The 19,771-nt window shown below is 44.9% G+C and overlaps 2 protein-coding genes across 5 annotated transcripts in view; one reads left to right on the top strand and one right to left on the bottom strand.

Annotated features, from left to right (window-relative positions):
• Nucleotides 1-14: 14 nt before the first annotated feature.
• Nucleotides 15-12,489, bottom strand: LOC310672004 (germ cell-specific gene 1-like protein). The gene is made up of 5 exons (XM_083428495.1): nt 11,615-12,489; nt 5,409-5,456; nt 3,414-3,566; nt 2,273-2,384; nt 15-751 (listed from the first exon to the last, which is right to left on the bottom strand). The coding sequence occupies exons 1-5, from the start codon at nt 12,288-12,290 to the stop codon at nt 460-462; spliced, it is 1,281 nt and encodes a 426-aa protein (XP_083284621.1). The 5' UTR covers nt 12,291-12,489; the 3' UTR covers nt 15-459.
• GLP2R (glucagon like peptide 2 receptor) overlaps nt 10,506-19,771 on the top strand; it is a 35,435-nt gene continuing 26,169 nt past the window's right edge. The window contains exons 1-2 of one of the 4 annotated variants that reach the window (XM_083428482.1): nt 10,506-10,784; nt 19,260-19,596. In XM_083428482.1, coding sequence (XP_083284608.1) covers nt 19,528-19,596 — 69 coding nt within the window. In that variant the 5' untranslated portion in view covers nt 10,506-10,784; nt 19,260-19,527. The other 3 variants (XM_083428481.1, XM_083428485.1, XM_083428483.1) reach the window with 3 other exon arrangements.

Here is a 19,771-nt window from a genome sequence, read left to right as displayed (position 1 = left end):
ACCCCTCTGCAGAGTTCAGCTTCACTGTTCATTGTTCTTATGAACAATCACATTAATAATTTCCCCATTTACATTCCAAAAAAGTACAAAAGTTGGTCTTTGTGTAGCAACAACAACAACAACAACACCACATTCAAAATGCACTAGGTACAAACTTACAATTTTAGAGCATGATTTCAAGGGGAATGTTAAGCATGTGCTTAAATCAGCCCACACTGAAATCAGTGGAACTTTAGTGCTTTCTGGAAGTTACTCGCAATCAAGACAGAAGCAAAGGAAATTGAAAATGAAAAGGAAGAAGGTTTCTCTTCTTGGCTTTCTCTTGGCAAGTCACCAAAATGTCCTGCAGTTAGAACATCAATCCTTGACATACAGAAGAATGCATCAAGTAAACACTGGTTATTTCCAAAAAAGAAAAAATAGAAGCAAATAAGAGGGGGGAACCTTCTGTCACATTGTTTAGCAATATTCTTCACAATGTGCCATGGGGATATTATTTAATTCTGCAAATGTTGTAGGAGTAGTCGGACTGTGAATGTCTGTCAGGTGATGCATCAAGTCCCCAGTTGTGCTGTGGATGGTGTTGATGTACATTGTCCAAGCCTTTTCTGGATCGGAAGACTTGGATTTAGCCTTTAAACTTCTCTCCAGTTTTTTCTGTTTATACTTAAATTCCAGAATAGTTTTTGTGTATCTGTTCATTGTGGTCACTGAGGAAGCCATACAGCAGGCAAACGAGCCCCAGGCAAGACTGTCAAGAAAACAACAAGATCATGAATAAAATGGCAGTGCTCCCACCACTGGTTTGTAAAGCCCCAATGTTAACCACAACCCACACCTGTAGCTTCTTGGGGAATGTTCTGTTTTGATATGCTTTTCTCCAAACCGGCTTCTATCTGATTTGAAAACACATAAGCCATGTGAAGACTGTCCCCCACTCCATGTTCTGCTGTGGACAGTCAGTAGGCAACTTGGGTTGCACCGATGTGTACAATGTGTACATGACATGCAAATGGAAACACAGAGAAAAAACAACCTTCCCGTGTTTGAAGCTGGTAATGTGTACATGCCCATACACACTCGCACACCTTGTTTGCTTTTAAAAGTGCTTCTGCACTACATACACACGTAGCTGCGTAACTATTTTTGTGCAGCCTGTAGACTGAAAATGGAGCTTCCGTTTAAAAACATCACCACCAGTGCACAACGTTTTTCTGGGTATGGTGAGCATTTTCAAAAGAGCAGACACAAGAAGCTGCCTTATTCTGAGTCAGCACACTGGGTCTACCTAGGCCAGCTCAGTACAGTGGACACTGACTGGCAGCAGCTCTCCATGGTTTCGGGCAGGGAGTCTAGCCCTGACCTACCTGAAAATGCCGAAGATTGAACCTGAGACCTTCTGCATGCAAAGCAGATGCTCTACCACTGAGCCCTTTCCCAAGGACCATGCAAAAGTACTGCATTAATTATGCTTTTGTAGTTAATACTTTCTAGTCCACCCATCAACATTTCAATGTGAAAGATATGCTTCTGTGGAGGGAGGCTGAACCTGCAACCCCTGTCCACAGACACCTCTACCCCTCCATAGTGTCAGTTCTTTTAATGCCGTTTCCTTTGCTGCCATTTCTATCATTTAGAGCTTCTTTCTAATCCACTGCAGGATCCCACTTAACCAGAAAACACACAATGGATGTGGCTATTTTCTGCTACATCGTCAATCCGAATGCAAGCTGAACTAAGGGCAAGGCTTTCTGCGCTGGTCACATGGGTGACTCCCAACCAGTTATATTACTGGCTGCGCTCTTCCTCTAAAGTGACTGCACAGGCAAATACTCACACTGGCCCAAGGTACTTTGGGATACCATTGGAAGTTTGAAACCTTCCCAGGCCTGTGGCAAACTCTATTGTGTGCTGCCTCTTTACAAACTGGAGAAGATTTCATAGGCTCTCTCATCTGGAGGACCGCAGCGGTCATTTTCTTCTGTGTTTCCCTGGTCACTAACGCCTCATCGACTAAGCAGAAAGGAAACCATAGGTGTCTGGACTAGGAAACTGACTAGACAGTTTCCTCATGATACTTGGCTCTTTCTACACAACTACTTCTTTTAGCTTGTTCCATATTTATTTGGTACTTGAAAAGCAAATGTGTGGAGGCCCTTTTCTTTTCTCTTTTGCACAACTAGCCCCGGATTTAACCAAACAATCAGAATGATTGGCGGGTCATGTTCATCCATTTATTGTTATGTTTTCCCCCATTGCCCCCCCAGCTTACCAGTAGGACCAGCCATAATCCCAGGTCTGTGGGCGCCAGTCCTCTGGACCAAGATTGACGGTCATTTGAAATACAGTTGTATACATCATGTGAGCCACCATTCCCAGGAGACCTGAAATATTTCACAATGCTTTGTTAGCAGGAACCTCTTTTTAATTCACGTTTGCAGATCCATCAGGTTGATTTCCTCCTCTCCCCTCCCAAAGCAGCCCAAGGGAACAAACAGCAAACAGTTAAAAAATACACACCATGCAATAAAAATTAAATAAATGCAATCAAGAGAATCTAAAAACATTTTTAAAACTCAAATGTATACCCAGGCTTATAGAAGCACTAGGTGAAATTCCCGGGGGGGGGGAGGGGGGAGGTTGACAGAACATCTCAAAGGCAGTAATCTCTTCAGCTGCTCAATACCAAATGAATTCTGTTGTCATTAGATAGAGATTTGTGACAAATAATGTTGAGGCTTCACCTTTTTCTTCAGACCTTAAGCCTGTCTGCCTGAAAAGGCTTAGCTCCTGATGGTTCATACTTGACTGAATAAGAAAGATAAAGATAAAGCCCCTCTCATACGGAGGCAGGTGAGGGGCACACAACTAATCCACCCAACTGGATTTATTTGGTATGAGGCCATTGCACAAACTGATGGACACCATGAGAAGTGGACCATAAGGATTGCAGAATTCAAGCCCAAAGTCGCAGCTGCTGCTTGGGGCATATTCCAGGAAGTGACATACTTAGATGTCTTAGATACTTAGTGACATACTTAGATTTTGACACAGGCAACTGCCTCACACCATTTCGACTAGTCACCCATTTAGCCTAGTTTTGTCTCTCTGACTGGCAGCAGCTCTCCAAGGTCTCAGGTGCATCTGCCTACTTCATCATTAACTTTTAGGAAGAATCTAAAAACGTTCTTGTTTACTCTGGCTGAAAGATCTGTTCCTAGCATCCCTGAAATTATTAGCTGTGACATTCAGTGATTTTTACTTAGAAGTTCTAAACCGATCTTTAGAGGGTTGTTTTTGAACTGTTTTTAAGAGTTTTGATTGTATACTGTTGTTGATGTTTTCAATTATGGAGGTGGGCTTCTTCAGGAGGAAGGCTGCTTATATAAATTTAATAAGTAATAATAAAATACCTGCCAGGACGGTGAAGATTGCAGCAAACGCATTGAGCTTCAGCCCATCTAGCATGCTGATGGAATAGCAAATTTCAATCAACATGAGAGCGACGCCCATCAGAAGCAAAGCAATGTAGAGGAGCTCTGCCGCAATGGAGAGCCACAGGACCCCTGGAACAACAAAGGTCAGCAGCTCTGAGAATCCTACATGCCCCAAGACCTCCCCCCCCCCCATTCTGTATCCATTAAGCTGTCAATATATGCACATAAAAGGGACACGGGTGGCGCTGTGGGTTAAACCACAGAGCCTAGGACTTGCCAATCAGAAGGTCGGCAGTTCAAATCCCTGTGACGGGGTGAGCTCCCATTGTTCGGTCCCTGCTCCTGCCAACCTAGCAGTTCAAAAGCACGTCAAAGTGCAAGTAGATAAATAGGTACTGCTCCGGTGAGAAGGTAAAAGGCGTTTCCGTGCACTGCTCTGGTTTCGCCAGAAGCGGCTTAGTCATGCTGGCCACATGACCCAGAAGCTGTACACCAGCTCCCTTGGCCAATAAAGCGAAATGAGTGCCGCAACCCCAGAGTCAGTCATAACTGGACCTAATGGTCAGGGGTCCCTTTACCTTTACTTTATATGCACATAAAGTTAAAACAGTTGCGGCCCTGCCCTTTATTGTGGCTTCAACTGCTTTTTATTGGAGCTGGTTATCACTGAGTTTTCACAGATGGTGCAGGAGAAGTTCATCTTGAATCCTTAAACCCCAGTCCATAGGTATGTGCCAGGATATGTGCAATGGAACAGAGCAACTTACTCCAGTACAGTCACAGCTGCATTATGAACCTAGTGGGGCTGAGTATGTCAGATCCTCTGTTTGCATCCCAACCTACCTTAAGCAGGAAGTCTAGCTGCAAGCAACCAATCAACAAATTTTATTGTTTATAGCCAACGACCATCACAATACAGTATGAGCACAAATCACATCCAGCCGCACACACTCTCCTGGTTACTCTTCATCCAGGGTGCTCTCACTACCACCTTGGAAATTACATTACAATTCGTATCTATCCTGTCGTTTCTTATGAAATGCTGTGTTTTGATGAGTCCCCCTCGCCCAAAAAAAAACCAAGCTTCAATCTGAATAGAGAAAAAGAAGGACCTAGCTGCACTTTACCTAGCTGGTAATGTGTACACAGCCTCAGTCTCCTGAGCTGTACGCTAACTTGAGGAAGGCTATGGGGAGCAGCCAGGTCCACCCCCCCCCCCGTCCCCCACTGTAGATTCCCTTAGCCAAGTGAGCCAGATCTGCAAAAGAAAGAATTTCAACAGGTGTAGTTTGTCATGCCAGCTCCTCTTGCTGAAATCCCCATGCCTACAAAATTTGGCTGCTTTAAACTCAGCATGGAGACACAACTTCTAGTCCAAGACGGAGGCTGCTTACACAGTCCCTGCTTAAAATAGAGTGGGGTTGCTCTTTTTCTCACTTCGGATTGAAGCTGGTTTGGAGAAAAACAGATCCAAGCATAGCATTTCCTAAGAAATGACAGGATAGGCACAAGATAAACAAGGATTGCGGCTAATGTTGTTTCAAAACCAGCAGTGGGAGCGTACTGGACACAGAGAAGACAGGAGCATGCACACAGCTAGAGTCATTTTCCAGAAAGATGAATGGAAGCAAAAGGTGCTAGCTTTCCCAAAACTATTCCCCACCACCCTGCGGAGGATGCCACCATTTCCTAAACCTTTTCAAACACCTTGGGTTTCAGCTTCTAAACTGAGTTCGGGTTTCTTTGGGAATTATCCAAGGTAATATGCACTAGAGCTAGAATAAATAATCCCACCACAAATACGCGCAGATACCAAATTTGGCAAACATTCAGAATACATGGATTTGAGCCACTGTTTGTCCCATAGAAACGGGGATATATTTATTCTAGGGTTGTGTTTCCCATGACTCAGAACACCGAACATAAAGATAGAAAGAGCAGAAACTTGAATTAGTGACAGCATATAATTACCTCGATCCGCCGGGGGTGTCAGGCTGATAAAACTTCTACATTTCTCACCTATAAGGCATATAAAATGTACACTTTCAAATTATAGTTTGGAAGGGGAAAAAAACCTGAGCATCTCATCAGCCAGCTTAGCCTTCCCACCTTCCCAAGGCTTATAGGAACACAGCCTCCCACAAGCAACAAGAAGGGAGCTGTAAGCAGATGGTCGGGGAAGCCAGCGCGCTGAGCTAAAATGCTGCAGTGTTATTTGGAATGCAATCCCCCCGGGGGGGAATTAAAAGAACAGGCATCCCACTTTGTGCCTATAAAACAAAGCAGAGGCAGGGCTGCTTCTTGCAGATATTTTCGTATTTGTGCATGCTCCACAAGCTGTGCCTTCTAGGAAAATAGGAAGCTGCCAGACCATTGGTCTATCCAGCTCTTGCAGAGGCTCTCAGGGGTTTCAAACAGGAGGAATTCCCTACCTGGAGATGCTGGGGATTGAACCTGGGACTTTGTGCATGCAAAGCAGATGCTCTGCCACTGAGCCATGGCCCATCTCCACCTTTTTTTTCCACTTGTCCCTTTAAAATGCACACGGGCAGGGACATAGTCAGCCTCTCCATCACTGTTCACGTGCATCTTAAAAAGAGATACACTTTGAATTATAGAATCATAGAACTATAGAGTTGGGAGGGACCATGAGGGTTACCTGGTCCAATCCACTGCAATGCAGGAAGCTTCTGCCCAATGTGATGCTCAGACCCACAAACCTAAGACTAAGGGTTTCCTACACTACCAGCTGAGCCACATCTCTTGCACTGTTCAAATACTGGGGGAGTCAATATGAAATCCAACAGTTTTCGAATTCTCAGTCTAGCTGATTACCTCCCAGTCTATGTAACACAAGTTATACACAAAAACTTCAGGAGCACTATTAAATGGGCAAACACCTGGCAACATTTGCAGAGCTTTTTTATCCACTCTAAATGTTCTTATAAATGCCGTTGGACCTGACTTCAAGTGATTCCCAAATGTTATTTTTCACCACTAACACTTCACCTTATTCCAATCCAAAATTTCTAGTTTTGTCTCTGACTACCATCCTAGATCCCCAATACCCCCTACCAAACCTGACTGCCAGAGACAAGTTCTGCTTCCTTCTACACCCCTTCCTTCTCTTCTAACTTCAAAGCCAGGCTGTTGCCAAATCTTGCTGTATTTCCCACCAGAATTTCTGAGTTCCGCTTTCCCCTCCTGCTAAAACTCCGGCCCATGTGTCAGTCATATTTTGCCCATTTATCCCTCTGAGGAGTTCTCTCTTGGTGGCTATCTCTATGATTGTGTCATTGCACTGGCCCAGTTTGTGCAGTTAGTTACCCACGTAGGCGGATGCTGGAAATGGAACAGTGTGGGTAGAGTACCATGTGACAAATTATTCGTGCAAGTGGCACGCCGCACAATTTGGGCAATTCTAATCCTTCCGAATTCAACTCCACCACTACACATGGCTCTGACATTTTCCCCCTCCCACCCCATCACTGTCACTGTTAATGCTTAGGCAGTAAGCTTCTCAGGGCACCTTGACTTCTAGCATCATGTGAAACATCTTCTAGATTGAAGGTGTTGTATAAATGGATCCAAACTTAAGTCTAGCTGCAAGCCCAGGAAAGAAACAAAAAGCGCTTACTTGAAGAAGTACCTATAATTATGTAAGGTCATATCCACACCATCCATTTAAAGCACTCTTGTTCCACTTTAACATAATAATCATGGGAACTGTAGTTTGTGAAGCGTGTTTGGAATTGTGGCTCTGGGAGGGGTAAACTACATTTCTGAGGATTGTTTGGGGGAAGCTTTCCATGCCAGTCGCAGAAGGTTGTTTGGAATTGGCCTGAGTTCTTAAATAGAAGAATTCACTGGAAGCAGAGCTGGTGACAAAGGTCAGCAAAGCTGGGGATCTGCTAGGATCCATGTGCCACCCAAAATGGTTGCCAAAGCACAGCAACATTTCGAGCACATTTTAGATAAGTTTCAGTGCAAAACACTGAGAAATAGAGGGCAACTCTAAAGCTATGCATAGCTGTACACAGAGAACAGTGCTACTTAAAACCAGTGACAGAAGTTTATAATAGCACAAATCAGACTAAAAACAAAGGTGGGGGCCAACTCTAGTAATGTTGGCAAATATTGGTAATGTGCATTGGGTTAAGATATCCCTGCCCTGTCTCCACCCTCTGGTGTGTACATGCCAATATATATAGCAGCATGCAGTTCAATCTGAAACACAGTGAGAGAGAAAAACAGCCTCACTGTGTTTTAAGCCAGGAACGCATACACGACTTAATTCTTGGCTGGTGGGAGTGGCTGAATTGGTTCTGGCAACTTCCACCTTCACCTCAGGTAGGGGGAGTGGCTCTGTGGATAAAAATAAAGAAATTGTTCTACATTTCCTGATCTTTGCTGTTGAGGCTGAATGGTCAGCCACTTCATTTTGCGTGTGTTATTTTTAAGTGTGCACGTACTCAGCAGCACAGCTGTGAATAAAGCTGCGTGGATTGTTTGGTTTTAAATTTTCTGCAAAAAGTACATCCACATTATATGTGCACAGCTGTCCATAACATTGGCTCTACTAAACAAAAACAAAACAAAAAAGATCCTCTTGAATTTCCATTATTTTTACAAGGGACCACTCATCTGAATCATCATTAAATAACAGATCACGTCTATGGCTACAGATTGCACTGCAAAATTCACAGTTCATACTGTAAAATATCATAGACCTTATGCTTCCCAGCATTGCCATGGCAGAAAAACATGGGTCTTAAGCATGGACCCTCATAATTTTTAGGCAGAATGCTACTGAAAACGCCATCAACTTACACATCACATCGAAACGCACTCACGGAACAATAAAAACCATGTTTCCATCATCAGGTGAAAACATGTATCTGAACCACAGGTATCCTATGAAAAAGATAGTGTGAATTCAAGAGGATCTATTGTTGCTCAGCTGAATCCAACTCTTATCCCACAGCTTTGCTGTAATATCCAAGGTAGAGTTAATCATTGTTTCTCTCCCCAACCCATTTCTCCTTTGAAGGTAATGTTTTGTCCAGGCTTCCCAGTTGACCTCCCTTCTCTCTTTCATTCCCCTCCCCACTAAAACTACTAGAAGAAAGCCCCATTGACTTCAGTTGGTATTTCTCTTGGGTACAGAATTGCAAACTAAGAGTGTCATGGGGGACACTTATTTAACAACTATTAGTTAATATTAAGGGAGAATGAGGCAAGAGGATGGTGCCAAGGAAGAAAACAGGAATTATAGAATTGTAGCATTGGAAGGGGACCAGAAGAGTCATTTAACATAGGAATCTTTTGCCCAGTGACTTTGGGATAAAGAGTCTCATGCTCAACTGAATGAGCCATCTTCTGTTTGAATCATGACAATGGGGATTTCACTGGAAACGGGGGTGTCTTCGACTTTCTTGTTGGTTTGGGGTAGAAGACTGGAGAATGCTTTCCTTGGTTCTTCCCTGTGATGCACGACCCTTTTGGTAGGAATGGGAGTTCACTGATGGACACAAGCAGCCCTGTTCAGCTAATTGGCTGATCTTACTCATGAGAGTCCCATGGACTGCAAGAAGATCAAACCTATCCTTTCTTAAGGAAATCAGTCCTGAGTGCTCACTGGAAGGACAGATCCTGAAGCTGAGGCTCCAATACTCTGGCCACCTCATGAGAAGAGAAGACTCCCTGGAAAAGACCCTGATGTTGGGAAAGATGGAGGGCACAAGGAGAAGGGGACAGCAGAGGACGAGATGGTTGGACAGTGTTCTCGAAGCTACCAGCATGAGTTTAACCAAACTGCGGGAGGCAGTGGAAGACAGGAGTGCCTGGCGTGCTCTGGTCCATGGGGTCACGAAGAGTCGGACACGACTAAATGACTAAACAACAACAAACGCACAGTCCAGTCTCCATGGGGCGCACACATTGGGCTTTGGTTCTTTCCCCATACAGGAAGATGAAAGAGAGGCTCAGGAAAGCATAACAACCCACAAAATGCTGTGCACACATTCACTTTGGAGGAAGAGGGAGAGAGAAGGGTTTGTCTCTTGAACAGCCCATTTTATCTAAAACCACCAGCCACTCCTCATACACTCTAAACACAGGTGTGCAACACAGAATCTCAAAATAAATTCAGCAGGTGTTTATTTATTGTCCTGTGAAGACAGAAGGGCCCTGCTGGATCTGGCCAAAACTCCAACTAGCCCAGCACCCTGTCTTCACAACAGCCAACCAGATTCCTATGGGAAGCCCGCTTGCAAAACTTGATAACAGCACAGTGATGCCTTGGAAATTAAAGGTGCTTCAGTGTGGATGTGGTCTGCTACGGGAGATGATCCTTCACTTTTCCTATCTGCATCTTCCTCTTGATAGAGAGATGCTGCTCTTCCCCCCCTCTCCCCTCCCCTGCTTCTTTCTGAAGCCTCAATTTGGTCTGTGGAGTAGCTGTCAAAAGCTGCTGCTCTCTTCATCATTTCAAGCAAATTAAACAAAAAACAAAAAACAAGATTACACTGGTGGTGTTTCTGAAGATGAATGTCATTGTACAAATGCCATCTCGACAGATGTCTAAGGGGGATTGATGGCATGCACAGGGTGCTTACTATTGCTACTATGCATCAAATCAAGTTATTGTCCCATAGGAAAGAATCTGTTCTCCCACAGTAAAGGTGTCATCATGAGAACAAGGAAACTGAGTGGACTTCCTGTGGCTGGAGGAAGTGCTATTTTAAAAATGGCACACAACTAACAAATATGTTAGCTTTTACCATTAGACTTCAAAAAACAAGCTTCCTGTAAATAGTCTTCCTCCACCTTTTCTTTTGGAAATAAGGGATATCACTCAAATTTATACAACCATACCCCTATAAGGTTGGACATCTTCCCACAAATCAGCTTTACCTCTTGCTCAGGAGAAATGATTACAACAATCAGGTGAGGGGGTCATTTTTAGGGGAGAATTAGGGCTAAACACCCCCTACTAGTCTAGGTCTCTGAAACATCCCTGCTGCAGTTGAGAAAAAACACATGGGGTTGGAAATCCCACATTACACTTGTAAATTTTAATTCCACCCTAGGACAATATGCAGTTCTGGTGAAATGCTCCTTCTAGTAAAGTTTTGGTGAGTTATGTGGAGTTTAAAGAGGCAGTTTCTCATCAAGACAGACTTAGCTGGATCAGCAGTTATATTTACATAGGGGAAAAAATAACTAGGAGTAATATATCTTCCCACTCTGTTGCAAACTTTTGATTTCCTAACGCAGCCAAGAAGCCACAATGCCGATCCTTTGCTGCTGTACCAGCAATGATTTTCCACACTGAAACTCTTCTGAGTAAGTAAAACGTTTTCTCCTTTATCTGTGTCATGTCTTAAGACTCCCTTTTGCTCCAGAATACTACTAACTACAAGTGTGTGCGTGTTAATGAGTTTACCATTATTTATCACAGAATCATTTATTACTACTTCTTTTAAAAACCTATTTCCACTGATTTTTTTTAAAAAGGGAGCAGAGTCAATGCCACATATGTTCTGCTTAACTATTTCTCCTGCACACTTTAAATATCGTGTTCCTCCTACTACTGGCTCCAAATATCTCTGTGTTATATTGTTGGGGTAACCTTTCCTATATGAGCCAGTGCTGGGGGGGGGGGGACAGACGGTGTGTGTGTGGGGGGGGGAATCATCCCTCATCCCACCCCATCGGAATTGGAGGGGAATTGTGATAAGCGAGCTTAAGACAGAAATGTGACAAGAGGGGGGGGGGGAATAACAACTCAACAAAGAATGCCATACCACTAAAACGGATCGTCTCCTCCCTATTAACCCACAAAGAAGCCTTTGACGATTACACTTCATTAGTAGCCATTTCTTTTAAAGCAAATTGTGCTTCAGAAACAACATAGCTTGTTTGCGCTCCAATACCCCAGGGCGCGTAAGCTCTTGTTCCCGTTTTACAGATGGGAAAAGTGAGGTTCAAAGTGACTTGCCGGTGGCCGCGCAGGATGTCATTGCAAGACCCCCATTCCCCTCCTCCCGGCGCAGCCCCACCTCGGGAAGGAGCCTCCTCACCCTTGAGACCAACCAGACGGTCCTCCTCTCCAGCTGCCCCCCCCCCGGCTCACCACTAGTCCCTGCTGCCCCGACGGGGAGGCCGCCACTCACCGTCTCCCAGGAGCAGCTCCTCGCAAGAGTACCAGATGCCGGCGTGAAACTTCCGGTCGACGAACTTGTCGTCTCCGGTCTCCCAGATATACTGGACCACGTTGCTGTCGTTGGGGACCCCGGAGGTGTTGAAGCGGATGCAGTGGGTGCCCCCTCGGAGCTCGCTGCACATGGGCTTGGCCACTTTGCGGGTCCCTTCGCACCAGTAGCTGCTGCTGAAGGCGGTGATGGAGAAGGTGAGCGACAGGCAGCTGAGCGAGAGCGCCGCCGAGGCTCGCTGCCGCCGGTCCACCCCCATCGCGCTGAGGACTGCCGCCTTGCAGAGGCTGCATCCAACGACGCCGAGCGAGGACAGGACGGGGCGCACGGGGAGAGGCACCCTCGGGCTGCTGCCGCGCGCCTCTTGGCTAAGCCCCTGCTGGTGGAAAAAAAACCCCGCTCTCAAATCGCCGGTTCCCCCCGCAGCATCCAGCCAGTCACCAGGCTGCCGCTGGCCGTTTCTGAAGGTGAGGCGAGCAGGTGGGCAGAGCTGCCAAGACGCCTCCTTCCCGCCCCCTCCCTCAGCGCAGGATGGGAGCCGGGGATGAACAGGGCTGAGCCTCAAAAGCCTGCCGCCTCTGCCTGAGCTCAGCACGAGGAGGCTCTCCAAGAATGCATCTGAGCATACAGAGTGCATTTCTTTCCCCGCGGAGCAATGGGAACCCAGCTACCCCCCCCCCCAAAAAAGCACCGGGGGATGGGATAAGGAGACAGAGCGCTAGGTGAAAAGCTGCAAAAAGGCTTAAGCCCCAGGAGTGATCACTTTTATCAAGTCACGCGCCACAGCGCTGGAAAGCTGAGACCCAAAACCACACAGAGGCAGGGATCAGGCTAGGGAAAGGTGAGAAAGGAAATGCGGGTAAGGGGAGCAAAGAGTGAAAACACACACACACACACTCCTCTCCTGATACTTAGGAATTAGATTAAGCGCAAAGTAAACACAGGAGGACTTGCTTTCCTGACTATCTTGGGAAAGGTGCCAATGGTTTGTTTGTTTGGAAAGTCAAGTTTCACACCCTCTGCATAAGTCCTGGTGCTGCTGCACACCTTGGAGCCCAGGGAAGTAGCGTGGGAAAGAGCCAGTGCGATGTAGGAGTTAGAGTGTGGACATCCAGTGCACATTTAAAGCGTGAGGTTTCACTTAAAGAATCCAGGGAGCTGTAGTTTGTTAAGGTTACAGTGGTACCTCAGGTTACATACGCTTCATGTTACATACGCTTCAGGTTACAGACTCCGCTAACCCAGAAATAGTGCTTCAGGTTAAGAACTTTGCTTCAGGATGAGAACAGAAATCATGCTCCGGCGGCGCGGCGGCAGCAGAAGGCCCCATTAGCTAAATTGGTGCTTCAGATTAAGAACAGTTTCAGGTTAAGAACAGACCTCCGGAACGAATTAAGTACTTAACCCAAGGTACCACTGTACTAGGAAGTGTAGCTCTGTGAGGGGGAAACTACAGTTCCCGGGTGAGGGGAACTGTGCACTGGGCGTCCTTTTTAAATGTATGGTGTGGATCTGCCCTCAGTTAAGCCTTGCTGCACACTTTCTGAGAAGCGAGCCCCATTGAATTTCATGGACTGTACCTCTTGAGTAAACACACATAAAATTGCGCAGTCAGAGCACTTGGATTTTAGAACTACAGGAGGAGATGGCGCTTCCATTTGATTAAACCCTCAAACATCAGTTTAAGATTGTGGGCCAAGCTAATTATTGCAGGCATTCCAATAACATTTCTATTCCCATTTTATAAAGCCGGAGCCGAGAGACACTGTTTTGTTCAAGGTCACCGCAAGTAATGGATGATCAGGGATTCTTCATAACAGATTCATTTCCTTGGGATTTTTGTTTAATCCCCTTTTCCTTCTGCACTTATCCATTTAGTGTAAGTATTACATCACGGCTTGAACAAACCAAACACTGTTTTTCTCCCTGATCCAGTAGTAATGTACAGTGCCCATGTTTTCGCCGTGGCATTATATTTTTAAACATGATGTTTTCTAGTTATATACGGCCCAAACTTGGAGGTGGTGTGGGAGTGAGTACAGGCACTGGGGAAAACAAAAACCTGCTGTAATTTGCAAGTGAGGCAAACATTAGGAAGACTCCAAAAGAAAAGGGGGGAAAGAGCTCAAATTAAATGCCAAGCCAATAAACTTTTCTTTGCTTTTCTTTTTTGCTGTTTTAGCTAATTTAGGCAACGTGGTGTGTTGAACTTTGGTTTAGCCTCCACATACTTGCTCTAGTAACTTAGTTGATTTGGGGGCAGTGACTAGATCTCCCTGAATTGACCTGTTTGGCCACAAAGTGTCTGTGTACTTTTTGTGTCAAATGGAAGGGATGGGGACAGTAAAACCTGACTTCCTCCCAATCTGACCTTTCTACTCTGGGATGCATTTAGCCGTTTTCCCCAAGCAAGGCCAGTCCTCCACTTTAGGCAAAATGAGACAGCTGCCTCAGGCATCAGATGTGGGTGGTGGTGGTGCTGCCATTGAGGTGTTGGAGAACAGGGTTGTGTATGCTAAACAGCCTATCCTTTCCTCCACTAACTTAACCAGCTGTCCTCCTGGCAAAGGAGAATGTCCCATTCCCAGTGCTCAAGTAAGATTCAGTGCTCATGCCAATCAATTTCTGTGTGTGGAACTGAGGGAGGGGAATGTTTGTCCTTTGCCTCAAGCAGCAATATCTTGGGCCTGCCCCTAGGCCACTTCACTTTCATTATTGGAGTGGGGCTAAGGGGAAATGGCTGTTCGGTGATTTTGCTCTCCTCTCCATGTGCTCCATTTGACATTAAAGGTCAGCCCTCTGACCTCTCCATCTTATGGTTTGTATGGCCCATTTAGCCCTTTAAAAGATTATATTCAGTTTCTTGGCAGAGCTTTTAACACAGGTCTGCAGCAGGGGGTGCAATTAATTCAGTGTGCCTCCGTGTAATGCATTGCAAACAAAGCCACAAAAGTAACCCAGGCATATATTTGTTAACCATGAGTGGCTAATTACTCCAATTAGGACAAAACCCCCAAAGCTTTGCCCCTCCCCCACTTGGTCACCTGGAATTTATTTTTACTCACCACTGGTGAACAAGAAGTGGCTATATAGAAGCCTGAATTACTGGTATGTTCACGTGACAATTCTACTCAGGTCTGCGATCTCTTGATTTTCTCACAATGCTGAAGCTGGGCAACGTGTGTAAAGGTGAGTATATACTTAAATAATAATAATAATGACAGATTGTCTGGAGGGGGTAATTCCATGACTGTTGCAGCAAAAGCAACAGGTTTGTGGAACCTTAAAGCCACAACAGATTCTATTCGTTTTTAAGATGCCGCAAGATTGTTTTGTGGTTTTCAGATGAAGAGGTCGCTGCAGTATGGGTGATCTTCAGTTGACAAACAAAGATAAATCAAGGAAGATAGTGAGCCATTGCCTTGGTTAGAAAAAGAGATTGTATCACACTTCTGTTTCTGTATGACTACATGGTATTTGAAAGAAGTATGTGAGATCTTGCATACCCTTGATGTTCTTAGGCAGGGACCAGTGGCCTCCCAGCTGGTGTTGGATTCTAACTTCCATCATTCCCAGCTGGCATAGCCAGTGGTTAGGATGTGGTCCAACAACACCTGGAGGGTCACAGGTTCCCATCCCTGATCTTAGGTCATCTGTGCAGAGAGCATTTAGCATCGTGGAAGTGCTATTAAGGTCTAGAACATCTCACCCAAGCTATTGTGTTGTGGGGGGGGGGGAGGAATTGTGTGCCCTTCTCTGTGAGTCCTGGGGAAGTTGGAGTGGCTTCCTCCTTGCTGTCCTTCTATTCCAGCAGGCCTTTGGGAACCAAATGTTTCTGAGGAAAGAGCTGGTGCTGTGATGTTTTTATTGTGGATCTTTTAATATTACTTTAATTCTGTTGGGGTTCAATGACATTTTGATTGTCTTTTCTACAGTTTTAGCTTGTTGAATTTGTGTAAGCCACATTGAATCCCAAATTGGGGGAGGGGGGAGGAGGGATATAAATAAATACTAGAATAATAACAATCTCACTGTAGATCTATTGCCAATGCCGATCACACGAATACCCCTGACTCCCAGTGGGTTATGCAGATTACACAGCAACCGGCTGTGTTTGGCGGCTGCTTTCCCCTTCCCCTTCACCAAACCAAGGAAACATGTCCCAGACCTGTGGAACATATGAATTCAACCTTCAATATATGAATTCAACCTTCAATATAGAGGCTTGTAGCAGTGTACAGCATGAGATAAATGACACTCCTGTTCTCTGTACTGATTTACCAAACACATATTCCAGAACATTTGAGAAATGAGGCACAGGCATATCTGATACAATTCCCCTGCACACAATTCTTCAGCCTCCTTTAATGTGCCTTTAAAAATCCTCCTTCCTAATGCTAACAACTCTTTCTAATTGCAGTTCGTTTTATGCCTGTGCTTCTCTGTGTCTTTCCTGAGATTCCTTATCATTACAAAACTCCTGGTGGTGCCACATTAGTCTCTTTCTACCCCCCCCTTCCCTTCCTTTCACTGCATAAAAGCATGCTCACTTTTGCATCTTTAACATAGACTCATTAAGACAATGCTTTCTGTGGGTGCTTTTTCATTTAGTTTTCCTAACCATCAGCCAGGTTGGCAACCCTACAAGACATAAAGTACCTCTGCCTTGGTTACACCTTGTAGAATGTGTCCACCAACCAAGTGGCGAGTGACAAGATGGATCTCCTTATGCTGATTTCCAGTTACTCCCAAATTAAGTCAGGAAAAGATGTGAGCATAAGCACCCATGTTACTTTTTCTTCCTCAGGCCAAGATGTCTTTCCAGTAAGACATTTTAAGATAGAGAAAAGGAAGTGGGTAGTTAGGTTTTAGGTGCTCTTCCTGGTCACCCTCAGGGGCATACCTAGGGGTTGATTAGGTTGGCCCCTGCCAAGGGTGCAGGCCGAGGGACGTGCAAAAATCATGCCTCTCCCCTCTGGCTCATTAGGCTGAGGGCTGCAGGTTGCCTACAGATGCCTAGATTGTCTTCCTTCACTGTCCTTATTTAAGTAATGAGGTGAAAGTAGGAGCTTCCAGTTCTAAACCACAGGACCATCCATGGCCTGGCCTGACCTACCCCACATGGCTTTTTGTGAAGATACAGAAGGGCATATAAATCAGCTGGAATAGGGAAATGTAGTGCTTCCCAAAAATTTGTTAGTTTTTATTAAAATATTATTCTTTTGTTGTATTTTACTTCGGGTGTTCCTTTTCGGAGAAGGGGGACCTTATTTGGGGGAACTGCTCCATGCCCCCCCCGACCACCTTAATCTGGCCTTTTGAAATTCAAATGACGCTCATTTAAAGACTTTGTTCATGTCCGCTTTCCTTATTACATTGTTCCCACGCCTTCCCTTTCTTTTGAAAACTCGTGTAATGAATGTTTTCTCCCCATTTGCCAATCAGCCTCCATTTTCAACCAATTCCACCCTATTAGTCAAGATCAGTGCAAAAATAGCTGCTACCTAATTATTTCCCCCACCTTTTGGAGTCAGGAGTTAAGGCTGTGACACATATCAAGAGCTTACAGAACATACTGTGCTTCATTAGACTTCCCACAGATATAGGGGGACTAATTCGCAGGGCAGAGTTCTCTACTGAACTTTCTACACTTTGTTGCACTCGCCAAAACCCAAATCTCATCAGACTACATTATACAAATTACCCAGCGTTTGCATAGATACACTTGATTTGCAAAATTTAAGAGTACTTAAATGTTATTTTTGGAAACTAGCAATGTTTATTCAGCAGGGTTCTATACACCTGCCTGGCAGGGCTTCTTAACGAAGGCCTGCAGCTGGGCTTTCTGCTAATAGTCCAAGGAAAGTGGTGTGTGCAGCAGTTCAATGGTGGGGAGCAATTGAGTTGCTGGGTGCCATTAAGGCTGGAGTGAGGAAGACAGGACCTCTGACTCTGATCATACTTGGGATCATGCTAGTCTGTGGAATAAACTGATAGAAAACAGTTGATATGCAATGGATGATGGACTCGTGCTGAAGGCCAAACTCTACTTCAGCAGCTTTTGGATGGGGCAACTTTGAGCAGAGAAGCAATGGGATGGGCTCTTTTGGACAATATTCTAAATCTTCCAAAAAACAACAACACCCCACCAGCCCCCACTTCAAGTTCCATGTTCAGGTTTGCAGCAAAGTTTGCTGGTCTGGAACACAGCATGAGCGACAGCACCTTGAATGAGCATGATTTGGAGCTGAAAATTGGCCTGTGGGTATAACCTCCCCTCCCAAAAAAAACCTTCTATGCTCTAATTCACTCCCTCCTGAAGCTGCTTTTCAATAAGCGAAGTGGCCATCAAGCTTCAAACACACACGTGTTGTATGTCTAGTTTGACTCTTGGGTTATCTCCTTCGACAGTCTCTAGCAGATCATGGGTGCTTGTCTTTGAAAACTGGTAATTATACTGTCCTTTAGACTCATCTCTATAGATGAACCCATGTCAGATTTCTTAAATGTGCTGGAAGACCACAGTGGCAAATGCAGATTTCACTCGGACACCAACAGCTCTGCATCTGTGAGCAATTGATGTATGGGTTGGGTGCCCACTGCATTGTGTGGGTTTGTTTTGCTCTGAAGCGCAGCCAATAAATGGTAAATTGAACTGCAGACCCATGCTAATGCAAAAAAGAGCTCAGGGGTGGGAAACCATTGGACACACTGGCTTAGGGCTGATGGGAGTTGGAGTCTAACAACCCCTGGAGGGTCAAAGGTCTCCCAGTCCTGCCCAAAGTCTTTCGTATTTGCAAGGCTTACACACAAGTGTAGAACCAACAATCCAAATCACAGCATTGTGATCAAATAGTATTTTCTGCAAGGTTATCCATCGTGAACTCAGATCCTTTTCTTTGTCACTACTTTCCAGGATATATATTGTAAATATATTTTTAAAATAATTTTAATAAGCTTCCTGGTTTCCAGTTAGTATACATTGATGGCCATAAATCCTTGCCTGCTGCATTCAGGTCCTTCAACCAGGATGTTTAATCACCTTCAGCATTCTTGGGACAAGCCAATTGTAAACAATCAGATGTAGGAAAAACGTCCCTGTAGACTGAGCTGGTCTCATGCAAGAAAGTGAACAAGTCCACAGGATTGATTCCTATATATTCTTCTCATTCAGCCCCAAGCGGGATGGAGAGAGTGGGAAGGCTTAATTTCCTCTTGCTGACATATTTCAAGTCTCTGTCCAGTCACTTCGGGGCGGCAGTGGCGGGGGGGTGCAGAGCTAAAGAATATCGCTCAGCTGCCTGCATATTGGCAGCTGTTCAGGAAATGGCCTGTCAGATTGCTGCAGAAATAGGCTTTCCATGCTCATATTTGCTCCAGGACCACCTTTTCATCAACTGTCTTCCAGATAAAGTTTCCCAGTGACACAAGTCCTTTCCAAATCAGTGGGCACTTAGGAGTGTCATGAGAACAGAACTCCAATCCTGAGTCCTTCGTGATGCTTTCCTTATTCCTCATTGGCTGAGAGGATCGGCAACAAAAAGCAGATGTGCTTGTAAAGTTTATACTAAATTCTCACTGCCCCCCTTTTTTTCTTTCAACACAGAAGAAGCAAAAGGAAACCCGATTCTAAGAACTCTGCAGGTTGGAGCAGATTGATTATCTGTTGCTTTTTGCTGACATTCAGGAACTTATTCTAAATGGGTAAAGAGTCACTCTTTGAAAGTGCAGATATTTTCAAAGAACACAGCGGGTGTGACCGAGATTGCTAAAGGAGACCACAAGCTAACTGGGTTGCAAGAGTCAGTGACTTGCTTGAGTATACAAATTTGCCACCCTGGATCACACTGGAACACCCAGTATTCTTCTACACCATGAAGCTGTACCCTGGGACATGTCCCACACCCATCTTTGCAATCACAATGCTGTTTCTGATCAAACAGGTAAGAAAATTTGCCATTTTAGCAATGATACATTTTAAAACATGAATGTTCCATTGGGCTGACATTTCTGCAAACGCAAAACAGTGCGGCATGTTCACGAGCGGAGCTTATTTCACGGTATGTTGTGCAGCATGTAACTTGTTGTTTTTATAAGGCTTTGCATGGCAAGTTCTTT

This window comes from Podarcis tiliguerta (genome assembly GCF_965153285.1).
Source record: "Podarcis tiliguerta genome assembly, chromosome: 2".
Classification (NCBI taxonomy): domain Eukaryota; kingdom Metazoa; phylum Chordata; class Lepidosauria; order Squamata; family Lacertidae; genus Podarcis; species Podarcis tiliguerta.
This window is presented reverse-complemented; position numbering and strand designations above follow the sequence as displayed.